At 41.4% G+C, this 20,386-nt stretch overlaps 1 protein-coding gene across 4 annotated transcripts; it reads right to left on the reverse strand.

Annotated features, from left to right (window-relative positions):
• Positions 1-15: 15 nt before the first annotated feature.
• Positions 16-12,729, reverse strand: LOC121864031. Of its 4 annotated transcripts, none has more exons than XM_042362924.1 (7): positions 12,517-12,729; positions 10,742-10,925; positions 10,036-10,143; positions 8,192-8,252; positions 3,559-3,637; positions 510-668; positions 16-380 (listed from the first exon to the last, which is right to left on the reverse strand). In XM_042362924.1, the coding sequence occupies exons 1-7, from the start codon at positions 12,520-12,522 to the stop codon at positions 105-107; spliced, it is 873 nt and encodes a 290-aa protein (XP_042218858.1). In that variant the 5' UTR covers positions 12,523-12,729; the 3' UTR covers positions 16-104. The 4 variants fall into 4 exon arrangements, with proteins under 4 accessions (XP_042218858.1, XP_042218857.1, XP_042218859.1 ...); XM_042362923.1 differs by lacking the exon at positions 3,559-3,637 and adding an exon at positions 5,767-5,845; XM_042362925.1 differs by lacking the exons at positions 16-380; positions 510-668; positions 3,559-3,637 and adding exons at positions 1,163-2,424; positions 2,805-2,939; positions 5,767-5,845 and having other exon boundaries at positions 10,802-10,925; positions 12,517-12,716.
• Positions 12,730-20,386: the final 7,657 nt, after the last annotated feature.

Here is a 20,386-nt window from a genome sequence, read left to right on the forward strand (position 1 = left end):
AATATTTTCTTCCTCTTTCTCTTGTCGTTCTTCGTGTTTTACATTTATTTCCCCTTTCTCGTCTTCCTTATTCCATCTAGTTCTCTCCTTTCTCCTCCTCCTTCTCAGCTGGTAACATTCCTCCTCGGGTCACAGGGATAAGCCAGCTGACAGTTGGTACCACTCAGACGTCCCCATCTGGAAGCATCAAGAGCCAGATGGTAACGGGAAGAATCGGCTCCTATGAAACCTTTCGTCACCACGTTAGAGAAGAGAGCTCCCAGGATGCGTCCCAAGGCCCCGTGGCGTCCTGCGAGCGCTGCGTTGGCGTCACACAGGGGCCGCTGGAGGCAGGTGTTCGTAGTCTCTGTGTCTTCTTGAGTCGCTTCGGACATGTGACTCTGTGAGGAAGAGATGACAGGGGGGGGGATTAGTGTTGAGAGAGAGAGAGAGAGAGAGAGAGAGAGAGAGAGAGAGAGAGAGAGACTTATAGAACCCCCAGATATACAGAACCCCAGAGAGTGACTTACCATCAGAGGAACGATCACATGAGGCAGGTCACCCACTAAGGCTTCAACGCCTCCGTCAGATATAAACTGCATTAGAAGGTGTTCCTCCTCCAGTTGGGGATCGAACTGGGCACCTCTGCGACGTCGTCTGTTGCTGTTAGTTAGTTGTTGTACCACGTCCTGGGGGTGAGATATAAGGCGTGAGGGGTATGTATGTATCGTCAGTATTTACACTAATATTACTCTATACAAGAAAGAATATAATACATGATATAAAACTGTATGTATAGTGATTATGGCTTGAAGATATACATAATACATAACATTAATTACCTTTCTTTTTAATGTTGTTAGTGATTCTCTCTCTCTCTCTCTCTCTCTCTCTTATATGAATTCTTAATTTAATTCTAATTTCTCTCTCCGTTCCCATGTTTTCCCTACCTGATATCTTTTCCTCTGATCAGTATCTTTCTCCTATTATTTTACACTTTCTTTCCTCTTTTCATACTTTCCCTACTTTTTTACTTTATACTTTTTTCGTATCTACTTTTTTTTGGATATTTCTGTCTTTTATTTTAATTCTATAATTGTATAACAATAAAAAAGAAACAGTTGTGGTTATTATTATTTTTTTATATTATCTGTGAGAAAATTTAGGGAAAGAACAGTTTAAGTTATTATTATTATTATTTTATTTCGAGAATATAATTACATGGAACACAGAGTATAAAGGTGTCGTATAAGAGGTTTAGAGGGACGCCATGTTGAGTGTGTGTGTGTGTGTTAACTCTGAACCCCTGATATGAACCCTTAAACACACATGGGTTCACTTAGGTGTACCTCATGTGCAAATGTTTGTACAATATATTTATAGACTTAATGACTATAGGAATTATTTGCATATATATATGTGTGTGTTAATGGTGTGATTTTTGTCTATGTATGTATGTATGTATTTATGTATGTATGTATGTAAATAAATAAATAAATTATATATCGAAGACATACGAATTTTTTGAACTAAATTAATAAGACGTGTGTTGTGAGCTAACGACAAGACACAACACAACGGGATGATGCTCTGAACACAGCACACAGTGAACCTGCACCGTGATGGGAAGTGACAGAGGAAAATAACTGTCACGTCTGGATACAATGCCCAGGAAGGATCGTAACAGAGAGGAGGGGAAAGGCTTTGATGTGTATTGTTGAGTCATCATTGATAAGTTGCTGTGGGCCGTCGAGCTACCACTGGGAAGTCTTGTTGTTGATGACGGTATTAGGAGGGTAGGTAGTACTCGACGTGTCTTCAGTCGACGTTGTTGAAGGCTGTAGGTAATCGACGTAAGAAGTCTTCAATTGACGTGGTTGAAGGCTATAGGTAATCGACGTAAGAAGTCTTCAGTCGACGTTGTTGAAGGCTATAGGTAATCGACGTAAGAAGTCTTCGGTCGACGTTGTTGAAGGCTATAGGTAATCGACGTAAGAAGTCTTCAGTCGACGTTGTTGAAGGCTATAGGTAATCGACGTAAGAAGTCTTCAATTGACGTGGTTGAAGGCTATAGGTAATCGACGTAAGAAGTCTTCAGTCGACGTGGTTGTGAGGTAAATCTTCGACGTGTACCTCTGCGTCGTCGTTCACGTGTTGCGAGTGGTGGTGACTGCTGGTGTTGGCCTCTTGGGAGTAGCGGTGTTTAGGGGAACACTTAGGGAACCTCAGGGAACACTGATGACCAGACCGGCCGGCCGAGGCAGCCTCCAGGGCCAAGTGGAAGTTGGGGATATGGTCGCCGGTGAAGGCCTTACTGACCACGTTAGAGAGAAGGGAGGCGACCACACGACCTACCACACCGTACCTCAAGGAGAGCTCGGCGTTGGCCTCACACAGCGGCTTCTGTAGGCAATGAGGGGCCTCTGATCCCTCCATGAGGTCAACCTGAGGCCGGGAGGACAGAAGACTCAGGTATTTGTTTATACTAAGCTGTCAACCATGAACTTCCTGAATAATAATCATGGTAGTAATTATTAGAGCGATTCCTTATATAATCATGATTAATTAAACATCGCCTGAACAAGAACTTAGATGTAAGAGCTGGCGTTTTATCTAATTTTCTCGGCATCACCTGAAGATTCGACCTCCCCCCCCTCCCTCTCCCAACTTCAGGTGAAATAAACTGGCAAGGAAGGAGAGAGAGAGAGAGAGAGAGAGAGAGAGAGAGAGAGAGAGGAGGGGGGAGGGGCGAATCTTCAGGTGATCTATTACTCTATAATTATATATTTCATTAAGAGTTTTCTTCAAGTAGGTCGAGTTCATACCATGAGCGGCAGGACGACTTCAGGAAGACCCTCCTTGAGAGCACTGAGACCTCCGTTGTGCACGAAGGAGAACACGTCGTTTTCATCACCAGCTTCGCGTTTTCTTCTGCCTCCTGTGATCTGCTGTACTACGTCCTAAAGTGGGATTAACGCACGACGGATGAGTTGAGAGAGAGAGAGAGAGAGAGAGAGAGGGTTGGGTTAAGTTAGGTTAGGGTAATGTAGGTTAGGGTAGGGTATGGTATGGTAGGTTAGGTTAGGTTAGGTTAGGTTAGGTTAGGGTAGGGTAGGGTAGGGTAGGTCCAGTCCAGTTCGATTTCAAGCGCTTCCAGTCAACCAAATTTTTTACCCGAAACGAAATTTTTCCGAATTTTAAAAAGAAAAAGAGAAAACATCTCGGGCCAGTATCCACAAGAGGACATCTCAAGGATCAGCACCCACGGCACGGACTGTCACAGTTCAATGACCGAGAGAAAAAAAAAATTGTGATATACTGGAAACCGAGACGAGAATTTTCAGACCACGCCGTCATACCGCCATCTTGTTTGTTTACACTGTGGCCACGACGAGTAAAATACCACAGGAATAGAGATATTAAGTTGGTGTTAACATTATCACAATAAATTGATACGAACGAACAACAGCTTCACACACACACACACACACACCCAGTCTACATTACCCATGACCCATAGCCTACTTCATGCACCCTAGGTACAACACGGCCCTAGACACAACCCTACCCACCACCTACCCTGAGGACGTCAATGAAGAGTATGAGGGAGAGGATGGCCAGGGCGGAGCTGCAGTCAACGTACTTGGTGAGGGAGTAGCTGATGGTCGACGCCAGCGCCAAAATAATGCAGCGATGGTAAGAGTAAACACTAATACTCTATACTACAGGTAAACTAATATACTATACATGTAATGTTATGTGAGATGTAATGGGTGTTATTTCCTGTTATTCTTGTATGTTAATATGTACAGTATATAAAAGATATTTATGGTTATGTTATTAGATTTTCCCATTATAGTACGAAGATCGACGCCAGTGCCACGCAACACTAGCGGTGGTTAGAGTAATTACTACGTTTGGACACTCATGGGAAGCTTATGTATTGGTTTTTTTTGATGTTCCTGAAGTGTAATTTTCAGTAACTGTTGTTTCTAGGTTTTTTATGCATATGTAACCTGTACAGTCACCCAAAAAAGTCCTGTCGCGAACCATGAACCCCGAGATTCAGACTCTTGAATCCGAAGCATTTATGGACAGAATACTGTATCGGTGTCTACTGCTTCGGGTTCACGAGTCTGAATCGTGGTTCGCGACAGGACTTTTTTGGGTGACTGTACAGTACAGTATATACATATATATAATTCCATTTACTGCTTGTGAATAAAATGTTGGAAGGAAATTATGCAATTATTTGTGGCAAGTCGTAAGTAAATCATATTATAAATGAATATGTATTTGTGGATATGAGTAGATGTGTGGTATATGAAAACTCTCTCTCTCTCTCTCTCTCTCTCTCTCTCTCTCTCTCAAATATTGATTAACAGATACAGATACGTGAGATTTGGTTGATTAGGTACTGGTTGAGTAAGGGTTGGTGGACCGATTAGCGGATACGTGCGATTTGGTTGACTAAGTTACGAGTATTGAAGTTTGGTTGATGAATCTCACTTGAAAGGTTTAGTTGACGATTGAGTTGACTGAGTTTTGGTTGACTAGATTCTGATGTCAACTAAACTCGACTGAGAACTGGAAATTAAGGACTAGGAATTGAGGACTGGAAATTGAGAACTGGAAATTGAAGACTGGAAATCAAGGAATGGAAATTAAGGACTGGAAATTAAGGACTGGAAATTAAGGACTGGAAATTAAGGACTGGAAATTGAGGACTGGAAATCAAGGACTTAAACTTGCATTGAAACTTTACTAATATAGAGATACAGAGAAAGTGAAAAGGAATAAGGATGTTGAAATTTTAAATGAATATACAGAGTCATCAAAAAACAAAAAAGGATTTTACTATTCTGTACAGGGTCATCAAAAAGTTTAGTCCGATTTCAGATGTTTATATTTAAAAATGTGAGCATTCTTTTTTGATGACTGTATTAATAGGTAATTTATAACAATATTAAAACATATATATGTTTTCTATAAGAGGAAACAACAACATCAAGAAGAAGAAGAAGAACAACAACAAAAAACAATGGAAGTCTAAATAATGGAAATAAATTAGGAAATAGAATAAATGAAATGAGTAACAAAGGTAATGGCTAATTCATGTGTATCTGAGAAGCTGATTGGTTGGGAAGGTTCTGCTCGTGGCGTTGATTGGTTAATGTTCTATTCGCGGCGCTGGTTGGTCAATGACATTCTGTTCTAAGCAATGATTGGATAAAAGAAGATTCAGTGCAACGATCTCTAACTACAAATAAGTTTCGTTATTGACGTTATTTAAAGACACGAATGCAATGACAACGATGCAATTACGTATGGTAATGTTAACCTATGCTGATGAAGGAACTGGCATCGTCGCAATCACATACAGGACTGTTAACCTTAGATACACATAAGAAGTGGCCGGGTCGCAATCACATACAGGACTGTTAACCTTAGATACACATGAGAAGTGGCCGGGTCGCAATCACGTACTCTTAGCGCTCTATATATATAACAATAACGTACATCACTTAAAGAGCCTCGGCAATCACGTACGGATTAAAATAACCTAAAGAATCACGTACAATATATCTTTGAGAAGTCACGAACGTACGCACACATATAACAGTATAACTTACTTAATCCAACTCGATGTATCTAGATTATCAGGTACAGTTAGCTATCACCTGAGCCAAGTCACGTGGAGGAGGAGGAGGAGAAACACGAGAAGGAGAGATAGAAAGGGAGGAAGGAGGAGGAGAAGGAAGACGATGAAGAGGAAGAAGGGCTCACCTGAACGATGTTGAGAAGGAAGAGGAAGGCGAGAAGGGCGACAGCCGAGGCGTTCACATACCCAGAGGCACACGACAACCTGTGAACGGCGGCAGAGTTAACACCTACACCTGCTCCCACACCTACACCCTCACCTACACCTACACCCTCACCTACACCTACACCTACACCCTCACCCTCACCTACACCCTCACCTACACCTACACCTGCACCTACACCTACACCTGCACCTACACCTACACCCTCACCCACACCTACACCTACACCCTCATCTACACCTACACCTACACACCTTCACCTACACCTACACCTACACCTACACCTACACCTACACCTCACCTACACCTACACACTACACCCTACACCTGCACCTACACCTACACCCCTATCACACCTACACCTACACCCCACCTACACCTACACCTACACCTACACCTACACCCCCACCTACACCTACACCTACACCCTCACCCCTCACCTACACCCTCACCCACACCTACACCTACACCCCTCACCTACACCTACACCTACACCCCTCACCTACACCTACACCTACACCCTCAATCTCACCTACACCCCCACCTACACCTACACCTACACCCTCACCCTCACCTACACCTACACCCCATCTACACCTACACCCTCACCCTCACACCTACACCTACACCCTCACCTACACCCCACACCTACACCCTCACCCCCACCCCCACCTCACCTACACCTACACCTACACCCCACCCTCACCTTCACACCTACACCCTCATCTACACCTACACCCCTCACCCCTCACCTACAAGCACCCCCCTCACCCACCACACCTACACCCCTCACCTACACCTACACCCTCACCCACCTACACCTACACCCTCACCCTCACCTACACCCTCACCTACACCTACACCTGCACCTACACCTGCACCTACACCTACACCTTCCTGCACCTACACCCCCTCACCCACACCTACACCCTCACCTACACCTACACCCAGCAGCACCTCTACCTACACCTACACCTAAGCACCTCCCCACCTACACCTTCACCTACACCCCTACACCCTCACCTACACCTACAACTTCACCCTCACCTACACCTACACCTACACCTACACCCTCACCTACACCTACACCCTGACCTACACCTACACCCTCACCTACACCTACACCTACACCCTCACCTACACCTTATTTACAACAGATGTCCTTAAATTACACTAAATCTCCTTTATTTATTAACTTTTGAGGTTAATGGTTTAATCTTTTGAGGTTAATGGTTTAATCTTTTGAGGTTAATGGTTTAATCTTTTGAGGCTAATGGTTTAAGATGATGATGGTTTAACCCTTTGAGGTTGGCATTTAAACAATTATCCTCAACGGCTTAAACAATAATCTTCAAGGGGTTAAAGTTAAACCAACATCCTCAAAGGGTTAAAAATATCCTACTGCATTTTAATTAAAGGTCTAAAGTCATAAAGTTGTTATTTTGGTAATTAAGTGTAGTAATGATTCTTGGATTAATTACAGGTATAACACTAATTACTAGACACCTGTACTGTAGTTAATCGTGGGTGAATTTTAGTAAATGTGTTGAGAAAAGTTAGATGTTGTTGGAAATATTAATAAAGATCTTCCTAAACTCGTTAATTAAGGAACAGGAATTAATTAAGGTGATTAGTAAGAGCCAGTTCGAAATAATCACCCATAATTATGAGTTATGTCCACAGAAAAACATTACGTGAACATAAGATGAAATAATGATTTCAGAATACAATGACGAGATGTTTAGATGTTTATTATTGACACATCCAGAACATGTTGATGGAATAAACATCAACACATAACTGCTGATGTTAGAGATAGATGTTGATGATGTTCTTATTATGTTGTTATAGAAGCAGTAAATGGAATATATATATATATTTATCTCTGTGTCTCTACCTCTCACTATCTGTATGTGTGTGTGTGTGTGTGTGTGTGTGTGTGTTTGTGTGTGTGTGTGTGTGTGTGTGTGTGTGTGTTTGTGTGTGTAAGCATATATACACAATTGTCTTAGCTATTACACCAAAATATTATTATTGCAACATCACCAACTATGTACAAAATATTTACACACACAACAATGATTTAAAATTCCACCCATGCAGCATCATTAGAAACTTACACCTCAGAATCCAATTTTAGTTACGACATCACGTGTTTATCGCGATCCTGGTAACGTATATCGATTGCCAGGTGTGAATTTATCTAATAATTTTAGTGAATTTAATTTCGTCATGTAGGCTAGGTTAAAACATGCAATCAGGGTACAGGATTTCATAGAGCCAAATTGGATTCTGATGGGTTGAATCTGATCTTTGTTATTTATTTACATATGAATATTCAGTGGTATCCAGCACCCAGACTCAACACAACAAACAATAACACTCACCCATATCCGCTCTCACTGCCGTAGCTCCCGTACCCACCACCACCCCCTGTTGAACCGTAGTCTGGGGGAAGGAGATGGTGAGTAATTGAGAGATAATGCCATTAGTTATGACACACGCGTATACATAAAACACTAACTGCTTTTATACGTCTTGATGAGTCTCGAACAAGTGTCCTCTCGAACTCAGTATCCATCTGTCACCACATACACACACACACACACACACAGACACACACACACAGACACACACACACACACATCACCGTAGACGACCACAGAAGGACGACTGACGAATATTCAAGGTATTAATGATCATGTCCTGTTAAGAGAAGAAAACAGTGTGTGTGTGTGTGTGTGTGTGTGTGTGTGTGTGTGTGTGTGTGTGTGTGTGTAGGGAGTATTGTTCGTGACTGTTGTTGTTTATTTATGTTTTACAGTGAGAAGTGACGATGTTTTATGACCAAACAATATCACATAACTTGCAGCCTGTGTTTATTTTTCCTTCGGTCTTGTTTTGTATTAATTTATTGATTTCTGTTATCGATCTTTTTCCTTTATTTATTATCCTGTAAATTGTATTGATCATAATGACCAAATATTACTTAGTTTCCTGTTTGCTTAAAATTTAAATTTGCCGGCAACATCGATGACATCACAGAGGTAAATAAACCACGTTCCAAGAGATGATCTGTCACCTTAATACACAAAGACGCAGAATATAGTATTAATCAATGTTAGTATTATGATATCCTACAGAGACAATTACAAATAAATATGAGACTTGAGGGAGCGTCGTAGAACCTGAAGGAGTTGCGGGAGGTGAGACTACGGCGGCGGGGGGAGGGTGCTGATGGTTACCGTTGTTCCCTAGGGCGAGAGTCCACGTGTGCTTATAATACCGCGGTAAAAAATCCCCACCAATTATGGACGTTCTGGAGGGTAGATGGACCGTGTCTACTGCCATGTGTTTGTGTGTGTGTGAGAGAGAGAGAGAGTTAAGTCACACACCATCTACACATCGTTGTTAAATCTTAATCTCACTTACGTTGTCAAACACAGGCCAGCACGTACACACACACACACACACACACACCGGACTCACGTCTTCCTGGTTAAGTGCAGGCCCGTGTGTTCGTGATGTTTACCCGAACACACGAGACAAATTACGGATTTTAAAACTTTCGTTCGGTAAATATTCACTAAACCTGAGCGTACTGTTCTTGGTACTCTTTGTAAACTGATCGACGAGTCTTAAAGTATATTACCTAAAAATACATCCCACAGCTTGGTTAGGTTAGGTTAGGTTATAAGTTTCTCAGACACCCTTTATATAGTCTGAGAAAGTCTATCGTCACGACACTATTGTAAACCTTTTCTGCTTGATCACCAAGACATGAAACTTTGAAGGTGTGAGGTACAGTGAACCACAAGTCTGCCGTTAACTTTTGCGCTGAGAACTGAGGTTTACCGAACAGGAACCGGTAGTGGAATTATCGACTCTAATTTATGTGAGTATGATGACTTGAGAATGATGACTTAACTCTTGAGTGCTATAACTTGAGAATGATGACTTAACCCTTGAGTGCTATAACTTGAGAATGATAACTTAACCCTTGAGTGCTATAACTTGAGAATGATGACTTAACCCTTGATTACGATGACTTTAGAATGATGACTTAACCCTTGAGTACGATGACTTTAGAATGATGACTTAACCCTTGTGTACGATGACTTGAGAATTATGACTTAACCCTTGTGTACGATGACTTGAGAATTATGACTTAACCCTTGAGTACGATAACTTAACTCACAACAACAACAACAGCAGAGTTAATGATACTTACAGCCACCACCACCAGACGCTGCCGCTGCGTCACCATAACCAGTACCACCTAACTTGCTGTTACTGGAGGCACTTGTGTCGCTGTATAAGCCGGCACCCACGCGGTTAGCTGTGGATACAAAACCGAGATATAGAGTCACTCAGAAACCTAAAAACTATCTATACCAAAGTGTGTTGAGACAATATGACACAATGGACCAAGGATTTTGACAACCCTACCGAGACAACAGGAGTCACAGTGTTCATACTGAAATTCATCGATCAACCCAAGTACAGATTGTTCTTTGATTGACTGTATAGCATTAAACAGTTGTATTTTGTACTGTAGTCGGAGTAAAAACCTCCATTTAACGGACTTCTCTCCATATATATATTCCATTGGTTGGGAATTTCACATCTAACAATCCCTCCGAATAACAGACTTTTATCTCAATATTATCCGTTAGATGGAGGTTTCACATGTAATATAACCTCGACATTTTTTTTCATCTCCCTGTAATCCGTTAAACAGAGGCTTCGCAATACATGGATAATACAAAGTGATTAACTGAACTATATATTATATTTTCTTTACATTACTTTGTATCTGGTACTTGGCTTATATTGTATAGTCTAACTTGCCTTACTTTACAGAGAGAGAGAGAGAGAGAGAGAGAGCAGAGAGAGAGAGAGAGAGAGAGAGAGAGAGAGAGAGAGACATCACTCACCAGCTAGGGAGTTATAAGCCTCGTTCATGTCATAACCAGAACTATCAGTAGGACTTCTACCTCCTGGCCGTCGCTGTTGCCACCCTTCAGGTTTGGGCAACATCTCGTGGGCCTTCTCTTCCGAGTCAGGGTAGGCCGTTGTCAGCGTCACCGTCAGCACCACTACCCAGCGGAGATCGAACATCTGTGGAAACAACGAGATGGTCGTGATAATGATGATGATGATGATGATGATGATGATGATGATGATGATGATACTATTACTGTTACTAATAGGATAGGATAGTTTAGGTTAGGTTAGGCTGGGTTAGGTTAGATTTGGTTAGGTTATGACATGTTAGCGTAGGTTAGTTATGGTTAGCGTTGGAGGTGACTACTCTTCTATTGAATTAAACTAGGGAGCGAATCTTCAGGATATTCGCGATGTATGACCAAGTGATGCAAACTGTGGTGGTGTGTTGTGGCGCCTGGTTGGTGCTGCTTAACGCCTCAGGAACTTAACGGTGAAGTAGCCGCGTCTTGCAGCCTCACCGGGGAGACTTGACCGTCCTCGTCATCTAACCTAACCTAACCCTCTCAGGTAACGTTAGGATGGTTAATATTCAGGTGAAAATTTGTAATAGTAATAATAATAATAATAATCAACTTATCCTCGCCACTATAAAATAATTACGGGTGTTTAATGATTCTCGTTGTCTGATGAACAAACGTTTTTACGACGATTTTATACATTTTAATTTTATTGATCCTTGGTTGTAAATATTTTGTAATTCTTAGAAGTTGTTTTCTGGTGTATAATGACAAGCCCTTAAGTGCGATGACAAGCCCTTAAGTACGATGACAAGCGCTTGAGCACATTGACTTTAGAAGCTATTACTTCTTTAATATTAACATACAACTCGAGCAATACAACATGTTAGATATTTGTCCCCAACCTCCTGTAGGCTCTGGGGCCATATAGTGGAGGGCGTCACAAATTTGGATCTCCATTCAAGTAAAAAAAAACTCATACCCCCTCTATACTGTACAGTTATTTGCAGTTTTACACGTCTAACTGTTACCATTTACATACTTTTTTACATTTACTCTTGGACAGGACGTGTGTATTTACCCCAGTGAGAAGGCTGGCTCTCTCTCTGGGGTAAATATATCCGTCCTGTACACGACAATTGTATCAAGTTATTACATATTTTCATTAATTTCACTCTTACAAAAAATCCCAAATAATTCAAAATTTTCTAATACACCCTCGTGGGCTCCATGATATAGTTCCGCGGCCGTGAACCACATGTTGAGGACCACAGCTGTAGAGACTACCGGTACCGGGAGATTACAAAGGTTTTTCCCGGGTTTAAACATTTATTACGAAAAAAACAAACAAAGTTAGAGCAAAAGGAAGATACATTGATAACGAAGGACAGGAAAGGTTTTATTTTTAAGCTTTATTAATACAATGTGAGCTGCCTTAAAGGCTCGGCAGACTTCAAAACAATATTGTCAATCGTATTGAACTTTTCCAACAACTTCACGTATCCTTCCCTTTTAATCAACCAAAGGTACTGCCATTGATGGAACAAACACTTAATTTTTAATATTAAACCGGTGGAAAAAAGTCACTTTATTAATATTTTAGAATTAATGTTGAAAATCGGTTAAATACTCCAAACTAGCCTGGGATAATTCACCAGTAACCATACCTTAAAAAAATTAGATATACAAACTTTAATAATATTATATAGGTGTGAGTAATAAATAAATTCCACTATTAATCTTACCTTCATAGTTGAGGGATGAGAATGATAAATACAGGCTGAGTCGCTGTACGTCCGGCTGCTCGATCACCACCACTACACTGTGTCTGCTGGAAGATCTGAACTGGTCGATGTAAACACAAACGTCGTGGGACCCAACCACCAGCCTTATGAACTCCGCCTCTCTGCGTACAGCGTCGCTGAATGAGGACGAGGGGGATGGCGGCTGGAGGTGTGTGTGTGTGTGTGTGTGTGTGTGTGCATGTGTGTGTGTGTAGTGCGAGGAGGGTGACAGCAACAGTAGGGTTGACGAAGCGTGGACGATATCTCACTGCTGGAAGCTCTTGTGTGTGTGTGTGTGTGTGTGTATCTTAGACAGGAAGATCATGTAGAGTTAGTATTCGGTTACATTATCCTCACCCTGGAGATAAACATATATCTCTAACTCTTTAACTATAAAGAGAGGTTCCGTCTCACCGTCTTTTTCTCTCTGTCTGCCTCCTATCCATTTCTGACAGCACCCTTAGTGTCAAGACCTGACTGAATTACTCAGAAAAGGCAAACTGTACTACAAGCTTTGCCAATAAATTTGTCAACCGTTAACTGTGTCTGTCTCTTCTCTCGTCCGTCTCCCACACGCGCGCCTCAGGACACAATCAATAACATTCCCTCGGGCGAGTAAAGAATTATTGCCACATACAAAAATTCCTGTCACAGTTAACACCGTAATACTGCAAACAATAGGGCAGTGGTGGTGGTAGTGATGGTTGGGGTGGTGGTAGTGATGGTAGGGATGGTGGTAGTGATGGTAGGGGTGGTGGTAGTGATGGTTGGGGTGGTGGTAGTGATGGTAGGGATGGTGGTAGTGATGGTAGGAGTGGTGGTAGTGATGGTAGGGATGGTGGTAGTGATGGTGGTAGGGGTAGTGGTAATAATGGTGGTAGGGGGTGGTGGTAATAATGGTGGTGATGGTTGGTGATGGTGGTGACGTACGAGACCTTATTTCAACCCTTTGAGGACGACGGTTTAACCCTTTTGATATCAATGATTTAACCCTTTGACATCAGTGGTTTAACCCTTTGACATCAGTGGTTTAGCCCTTTGACATCAGTGGTTTTACCCTTTGACAATAGTTGTTTAACCTTTGACATCAGTGGTTTAACCCTTTGACATCAATGGTCTAACCCTTTGACATCAGTGGTTTAACCCTTTGACATCAATGGTTTAACCCTTTGACATCAGTGTTTTAACCCTTTGACGTCAGTGATTTAACCCCCTTGTCCTCAAAGGGTCAGAGGGTTACACACAGACGGCTCCTGACCTTCAAGTGTTTGTTGACTCCATCTGATTTATGGTGTTTGTTAATACTTGAGTCGTGAAAAATTGACAAAGTTGAAAAAGAAAGAAAAAAGAAACTTGTAGGTGACCAAAATATAGAAATAATATATAGTGTCCATAAATTATATCAGAACCACACTGTAAACTAAAGGAAACTGTATTATTATTATTATTATTATTATTATTATTATTATTATTATTATTATTATTATTATTATTATTATTATTATTATTATTATCATTATTATTATTATTATTATTATTATTATTATTATTATTCCTTCTTTTCCATCTCTTTTTTCTTCTCCTCCTCTCTGTCACCATCTTATCACTAAATCATCCTCACCAACTGCCGTTACTTAACTGTCAATGACCCAGTTATGCGAATTACCATCATCTAACTGTCTCATATAACTCTGTAAATCACCCAATTGCTCTCTCATGTCACCAATTCGCGCACCATACACGCTCTACTGGTGCTTGTTGACGACGCCCCTTGTGCTAGTGAACAAGGGTGTATGTTAATCTAATTGGAGCACGATTTTGTTAACAGAAGGAGGGGTATGTATGTATGTATGTATGTATGTATGTATGTATGTATGTATGTATGTATGTATGTATGTATGTATGTATGTATGTATGTATGTAAGAGACCAGTTAATCACATAATACACAAGACACACATTGTATAAATATTTAACAGTTTAAAAATACTAAGTCAGTCATTAAACTGTTAACTGTGGTGTCGTTTGATTTTCTGATCGTGGTGATTAAACTAACAGGTGTTGATAATTACGTCAGGTATACACACCTTTATGATCACGTGTACACACCTTTATGATCACGTGTACACACCTGAATGATCACGTGTACACACCTGTATGTCACGTTTGAAGGAGAGTTAATGATGCCTGAATAAGATAGGTGTGTGTGTGTGTGTGTGTGTGTGTGTGTGTGTGTGTGTTGATCCATTAGAGGTATTGTGTGTGTTTATTGGTCAAGGTGTGGCGGCAGAAGTGGGGAATACCGGGAATATTAATTAATCTAATGCTACCTGGTGGGGTTTGGTTAGCGTTAGGTTAGGTTGGGTTAGGTTAGGTTAGGTTTAACACTCGGTAAAAATAAGCATGGGGGAGAGAGACAAATTACTGAGAGATAATAATGATCAGTTTATGTGAATTAAGGTCATTATTAAATCATACAGGTGTGTTCTACCTGCCTTTAATTAATGAGCGTCTAGATTTTTATAAATATATATGAGGAAATTATTTAATACCTGCATTATAAATCTTAACACTGCAAAAACGAGAACATTGGTTACAGTCCAGATAAAACTCATGTTTTTCTCTGTTTTATCATCTTCTAAAAGTGTGTGTATGTGTGTGTGTGTGTGTGTGTGTGTGTGCGTGTGTGTGTGTGTGTGTGTGTGTGTGTGTGTGTGTGTGTGTGTGTGTGTGTGTGCGTGTGTGTGTGTACTATACTGTACGTGTGATCTCCTTTAAGACCAAACTTGACCGACAATGGAACCTGTTCAGTACTGCCAAGAGCCCGATCATCCCTCCCAGCTCCCTGTCAGTAATGTGTTACAACAGACCAACACGTGTGCGACCTATATACTGAGCTGAAGAGGATAAAGTAAATATTCCTTCTCTCTCTGTCTCATGCTTATTCGAGCACACACACACACACACACACACACACACACACACACACTCACACACACACACACACACACACACACACACACACACACACACACACACACACACACACACACACACACACACACACTATATACGTTTCTGAGGTGATGTGAAGGTTGTGTACACAGGTAGCAGGTTAGTACATACAGGGGGTTAGTACACACAGGGGGTTAGTACACACAGGAGGCGTGTTAGTACACACACGGGGGGGGCGTGCTAATACACACAGGAGGGCTTAGCACACAGGTGGGGTGGGAGGAGGTGGTCAGCTGTAAGACATTGACCCGACTGCAGTATGACGCTGCAGGAGCTCGCAACGTTAGTGTAACGGCGCGTGAAAGTCCTTCCCTGAGGATTTTATCTTGATCCACGCCTCTTACCCCTTACCCACGCCCTTACCCACGCCTCTTACCCTTACTCCACGCCATTACCCACGCCTCTCACCCTTTACCCACGCCCTTACCCGCCTCTTACCTTTACCCACGCCTCTTACCCTTTTACCCACGCCCTTACCCACGCCTCTTACCCACGCCCTTACTCTTACACGCCACTCCCCCACGCCCTTACCCACGCCTCTTACCTTTTGCCCACGCCCTTACCCATGCCTCTTACCCTTTACCCACGCCCTTACCCACGCCTCTTACCTTTTACCCAAGCCCCAACCCACGCCTGCACTTTTTATCTGCATCCTTACCCACGCTTCTTGCCCTTCACCCACACCCTTACCCATAAATCACGAATTACCTTACGTGTACCAACATAATAATAATAACAACAACAATAATAATAATAATAATAATAATAATAATAATAATAATAATAATAATAATAATAATAATAATAATAATAATAATAATAATAATAATAATAATAATAATAATAATAATAATAATAATACATATAAGAATCTCCTAACAACATTTACTGTACAATATAAAGAACAGGAAAGCAGGATTAATTTACTTTAGTCAATAATGTAAATGGTTGCGTATTTAACGAATAATTATTTGCCATAGTTAACCCTGGAATATGAAAGAATCCATTTTCTCTCAATTCGTCGGGGCACCTAAAGTAGAAGTTCATTTCTTACATAATGTCCGAATAACTTCTAATTTTACTTTAATTTACTTTAAATAACTCTATTTTACTTTAATTTACTTCGAATAACCATTTATACTTTACTTTATTCAATACTGTATATACTGTAGCTGCATATTTACAGATAATTATTTGCCATAGTTTACCCTGAAAAATTAAAATCCATTTTCTCTCTTTTTTTCGGGGGAGCCTAAAGTAGAAATTCATTTCTTACATAATGTCCGAATACATTTTTATTTTACTTTAATTTACTTCTAATAACTATTTCTACTGTACTTTATTTGTTCTGATAGGCATTTTTACACAATGTCTTTTACTGTTTGTGAATTTATGATTAAGATTCTGTTATAAAAGCAAGTTTTGTATGTGTTAAAGATAATAATCACATTAATATATCTGACTGCGGTGAAACGTAACGCGTGTAAATGGTGCAGACAGTCTACAATTATAGCAAAACATAGAGAGATGTTATGTAAAACTTGCAAACATACCGCAAATGGCGTGTTGTGTTCCTGACGTCAATGTGTGTTGTGTGTGTGTGTGTGTGTGTGTGTGTGTGTGTGTGTGTGTGTGTGTGTAAGGTATAATAAGTATTCAGGATGTGGTGGCTAAGTGGGGTACCTGAGTCGATCTTGGGGCAATCATGGTCTACCCAGTTGTAGATGGGTACCTAAGTCTACAGTTGGGGAAGTGAAGGTGATCAAGTACAGTGTCTGCCTCCTTGTGTACCGAAGGCTTACTGTAAAGTGTACTCTAGCCACAATGTCCTACCACCGAATCAGAGAACAATAAGTTAATCGCTTGATTACTACGAGTGAACCCTTGTGTACGTTGAGTAAACACCTGAGTACAATGAGTTAACATCTGAGTACGATGACTTAATCTCCTTTGAGTACGATGTTATGCCGTCATACATAAACGGTTAAGACATCGTATTGAAAGGGTTTAAGTCATCGTACTCATGGTATTAAGACACCATACTTTAGAGGTTAGAAAAGTGTACTCAATGTGTTAAGACAGCATACTCAAGGGATTAGAAAACCATACTCAAAGTATTCAATTATCGTACTCGTAAAGATGAGATCGTACTCAAGAATTTCATTATGATTAATGACGTCACTTTGTATAGTTTTAATTACAGTTTATGAACAATAATTTCATTTATTTCTAATGATAAAAATAATGACTTACGTCTAATTAACAAATATAAGTTCATAAGTGCAGAGGCAACTATTTATAAGGTGTTGAATCTCTCTCTACCCATCTCCTCCTCCCCCGCCTCCCATACTCACATCTATCCTCTATCTCCCAGTCTCTCTCATCTCTCACCCCCCCGCCTCCCATACTCACATCTATCCCTCTATCTCCCAGTCTCTCTCTATCTCTCCCCCCCCCACCACCCCTGGTAGCGCTACTCACCAGTCCTTCACTTACAGTACAGTATAATGAGATAAAAACAGAAGAGCATCAGTGTGTTAGTGACGTCAATCGAGAAGTGAAGGACTTGGCCTCTCGGAAGCTAAGTTTTTCATACCCGGAGACGTCAATCAATTAATCATGATATATCTGATCAGTAAACTCCAAGCCTCTAGTCTTGTTATCATTCTCTTTATTCTATAATTATTAATGAGAAAATTGGAGCTGGTTCTGAGTACTGATTTATAGACTATTGGATTACGTATATAGTTGTAGGGTCTAAGATTGTTGGTTCAAGTCGTTTATTTCGTTTATATTACAGATTAGATTCCATTCGTTTATATATATATTTTTATTTATTGGTGTGTGTAAATTCCTTCAGTCAACTGGTGTTAGGTTAGGTTAGGGTATGTTAGGTTAGAATAGGTTAGGGTATGTTAGGTAATGTTACAGTAGGTTAGGGATAAGTTAGGTTAGGATAGGTTAGGAATAGGTTAAGTTAGGATAGGGTCGAATAGGTTAGGTTAGGTTAGGTTAGGTTAGTTTAAGGTTAACTTTTAATTAGGTTACGTTACGTGTATAAAGAACATAAGAGAGAGAGAGAGAGAGAGAGAGAGAGAGAGAGAGAGACCCCCACGCAGTATCTCAAAGGGTCAGGTAGAGAACGTGTTATCTCTTTGAGGTATATGAGAACTAAAAGGGTGTGTTGCGATAACTCTATTTATCTCTCATCTCCCGTCACTCATGTATTACCCCTGAGTTTAAGGGTTCCGTCTGAAGCCCTACAGTGCGACCTGATTGAAACTAGGGTTCCTATTGATTTTTCGGCAGGTGTCTTAGAGCTCGCCCACCTACCTCTCTCTCTCTCTCTCTCTCTCTCTCTCTCTCTCTCTCTCTCTGTATATACATTTGTCTGTCTGTGAATTTATCTTTGTCTCTCTCTCTCTGTATATACATTTGTCTGTCTGTGAATTCATGTCTGTTTGTCTGTATCCTCGTGTCGTGCTTAACGAGATATCACCCGTGATAACCATAACTAGAGGTTAGGTTAAGGTTAGGTTAGATTAGGTTAGGTTAAGGTTAACTTAAGAATGTTACGTTGCGTGTACAAAGAACATGAGAGAGAGAGAAGAATGCGTATGTGTCTGAGTATTTCCAGATATAAACTGAAAACAATTTAAACAGAGTAGAAAAGAGCAATGTTTAGTGGTAGTAGTGGTGGTGGTAGTGGTGGTGGTGGTAGTGGTGGCAGTGGTGGTGGTGGTGGTGGTGGTGGTGGTGTGGTGGCGGTGGTGGTGGTGGTGGTGGTGGTGGTAGTGGTGGCAGTGGTGGTGGTGGTGGTGGAGTGGTGGCGGTGGTGGTGTGGTGGTGGTGGTGGTGTGGTGGGTGGTGGTGGTGGTGGGTGGTGGTGGTGGTGGTGGTGGTGTGGTGGTGGTGGTGGTGGCGGTGGTGGTGGTGGTGGTGGTGGTGGTGGTGGTGGTGGTGGTGGTGGTGGTGGTGGTGGTGTGGGTGGGGTGGTGGTGGTGGTGGTGGTGGTGGTGGTGGTGGTGGTGGTGGTGGTGGTGGTGGTGGTGGTGGTGGTGGTGGTGGTGGTGGTGGTGGTGGTGGTGGTGGTGGTGGTGGTGGGTGGTGGTGGTGGTGGTGGTGGTGGTTGGTGGTGGGTGGTGGTGGTGGTGGTGGTGGTGGTGATGGTGGTGGTGGTGGTGGTGGTGGTGGTGGTGGTGGTGGTGGTGGTGGTGGTGGTGGTGGTGGTGGTGGTGGCGGTGGTGGTGAGGTGGTGGTCCAGGTCGAGGGAGAAGGTGACTCGATATTGACATTCTTCCAATCAATCAATTTCTTCAATTTAGTTTCTCTCTCTCTCTCTCTCTCTCTCTCTCTCTCTCTCTCTCTCTCTCTCTCTTCCTTGTGTGGGTTCTCGACTAATATAACTGTTTACCATGGAACGTTTTCTGAGACTGGTTAACCTCAGATATCGGTGAAGAGAAACCAACAAGTATAATAACTTAAGTAATATAAACTATTTGCAAGGCACACAAGAAACAATAATGACAAAAAAAATAAATAGGAAGTTTGCTCAGTTGGAGAATTTATCCAGTGACAAAACACCACAGAACTTAACCTAACCTACCAGGAACACTTACAACACAATACAAATAACAATGTACTCACCACTATGGAGGAGAAGGAGGTGAGATCCACAACCATATACTGTCCACAACCTAACTGACTGGTTAACCCAACACCAAACCTCTAATGAATGAGTCGAAACATTAACAAAAGCTTCAACTCTTCCAATAAGTTGTGGTGACTCTTGGCAGTCCTCACCACACCTTTAAACT

The sequence above is a fragment of the Homarus americanus genome, unplaced genomic scaffold, assembly GCF_018991925.1.
Source record: "Homarus americanus isolate GMGI-L3 unplaced genomic scaffold, GMGI_Hamer_2.0 scaffold14720, whole genome shotgun sequence".
Classification (NCBI taxonomy): domain Eukaryota; kingdom Metazoa; phylum Arthropoda; class Malacostraca; order Decapoda; family Nephropidae; genus Homarus; species Homarus americanus.

What these genes read in the sequence shown, in the direction of transcription:
- LOC121864031 (XM_042362922.1), bottom strand. An exon ending in GGCAGTGAGAGCGGATATGG is followed by an intron (nt 5,846 to 8,191) that starts GTGAGTGTTATT and finishes CGCCGTTCACAG; the next exon opens with GTTGTCGTGTGCCTCTGGGT. An exon ending in TCCTTCTCAACATCGTTCAG is followed by an intron (nt 2,940 to 5,766) that starts GTGAGCCCTTCT and finishes ATCCCACTTTAG; the next exon opens with GACGTAGTACAGCAGATCAC.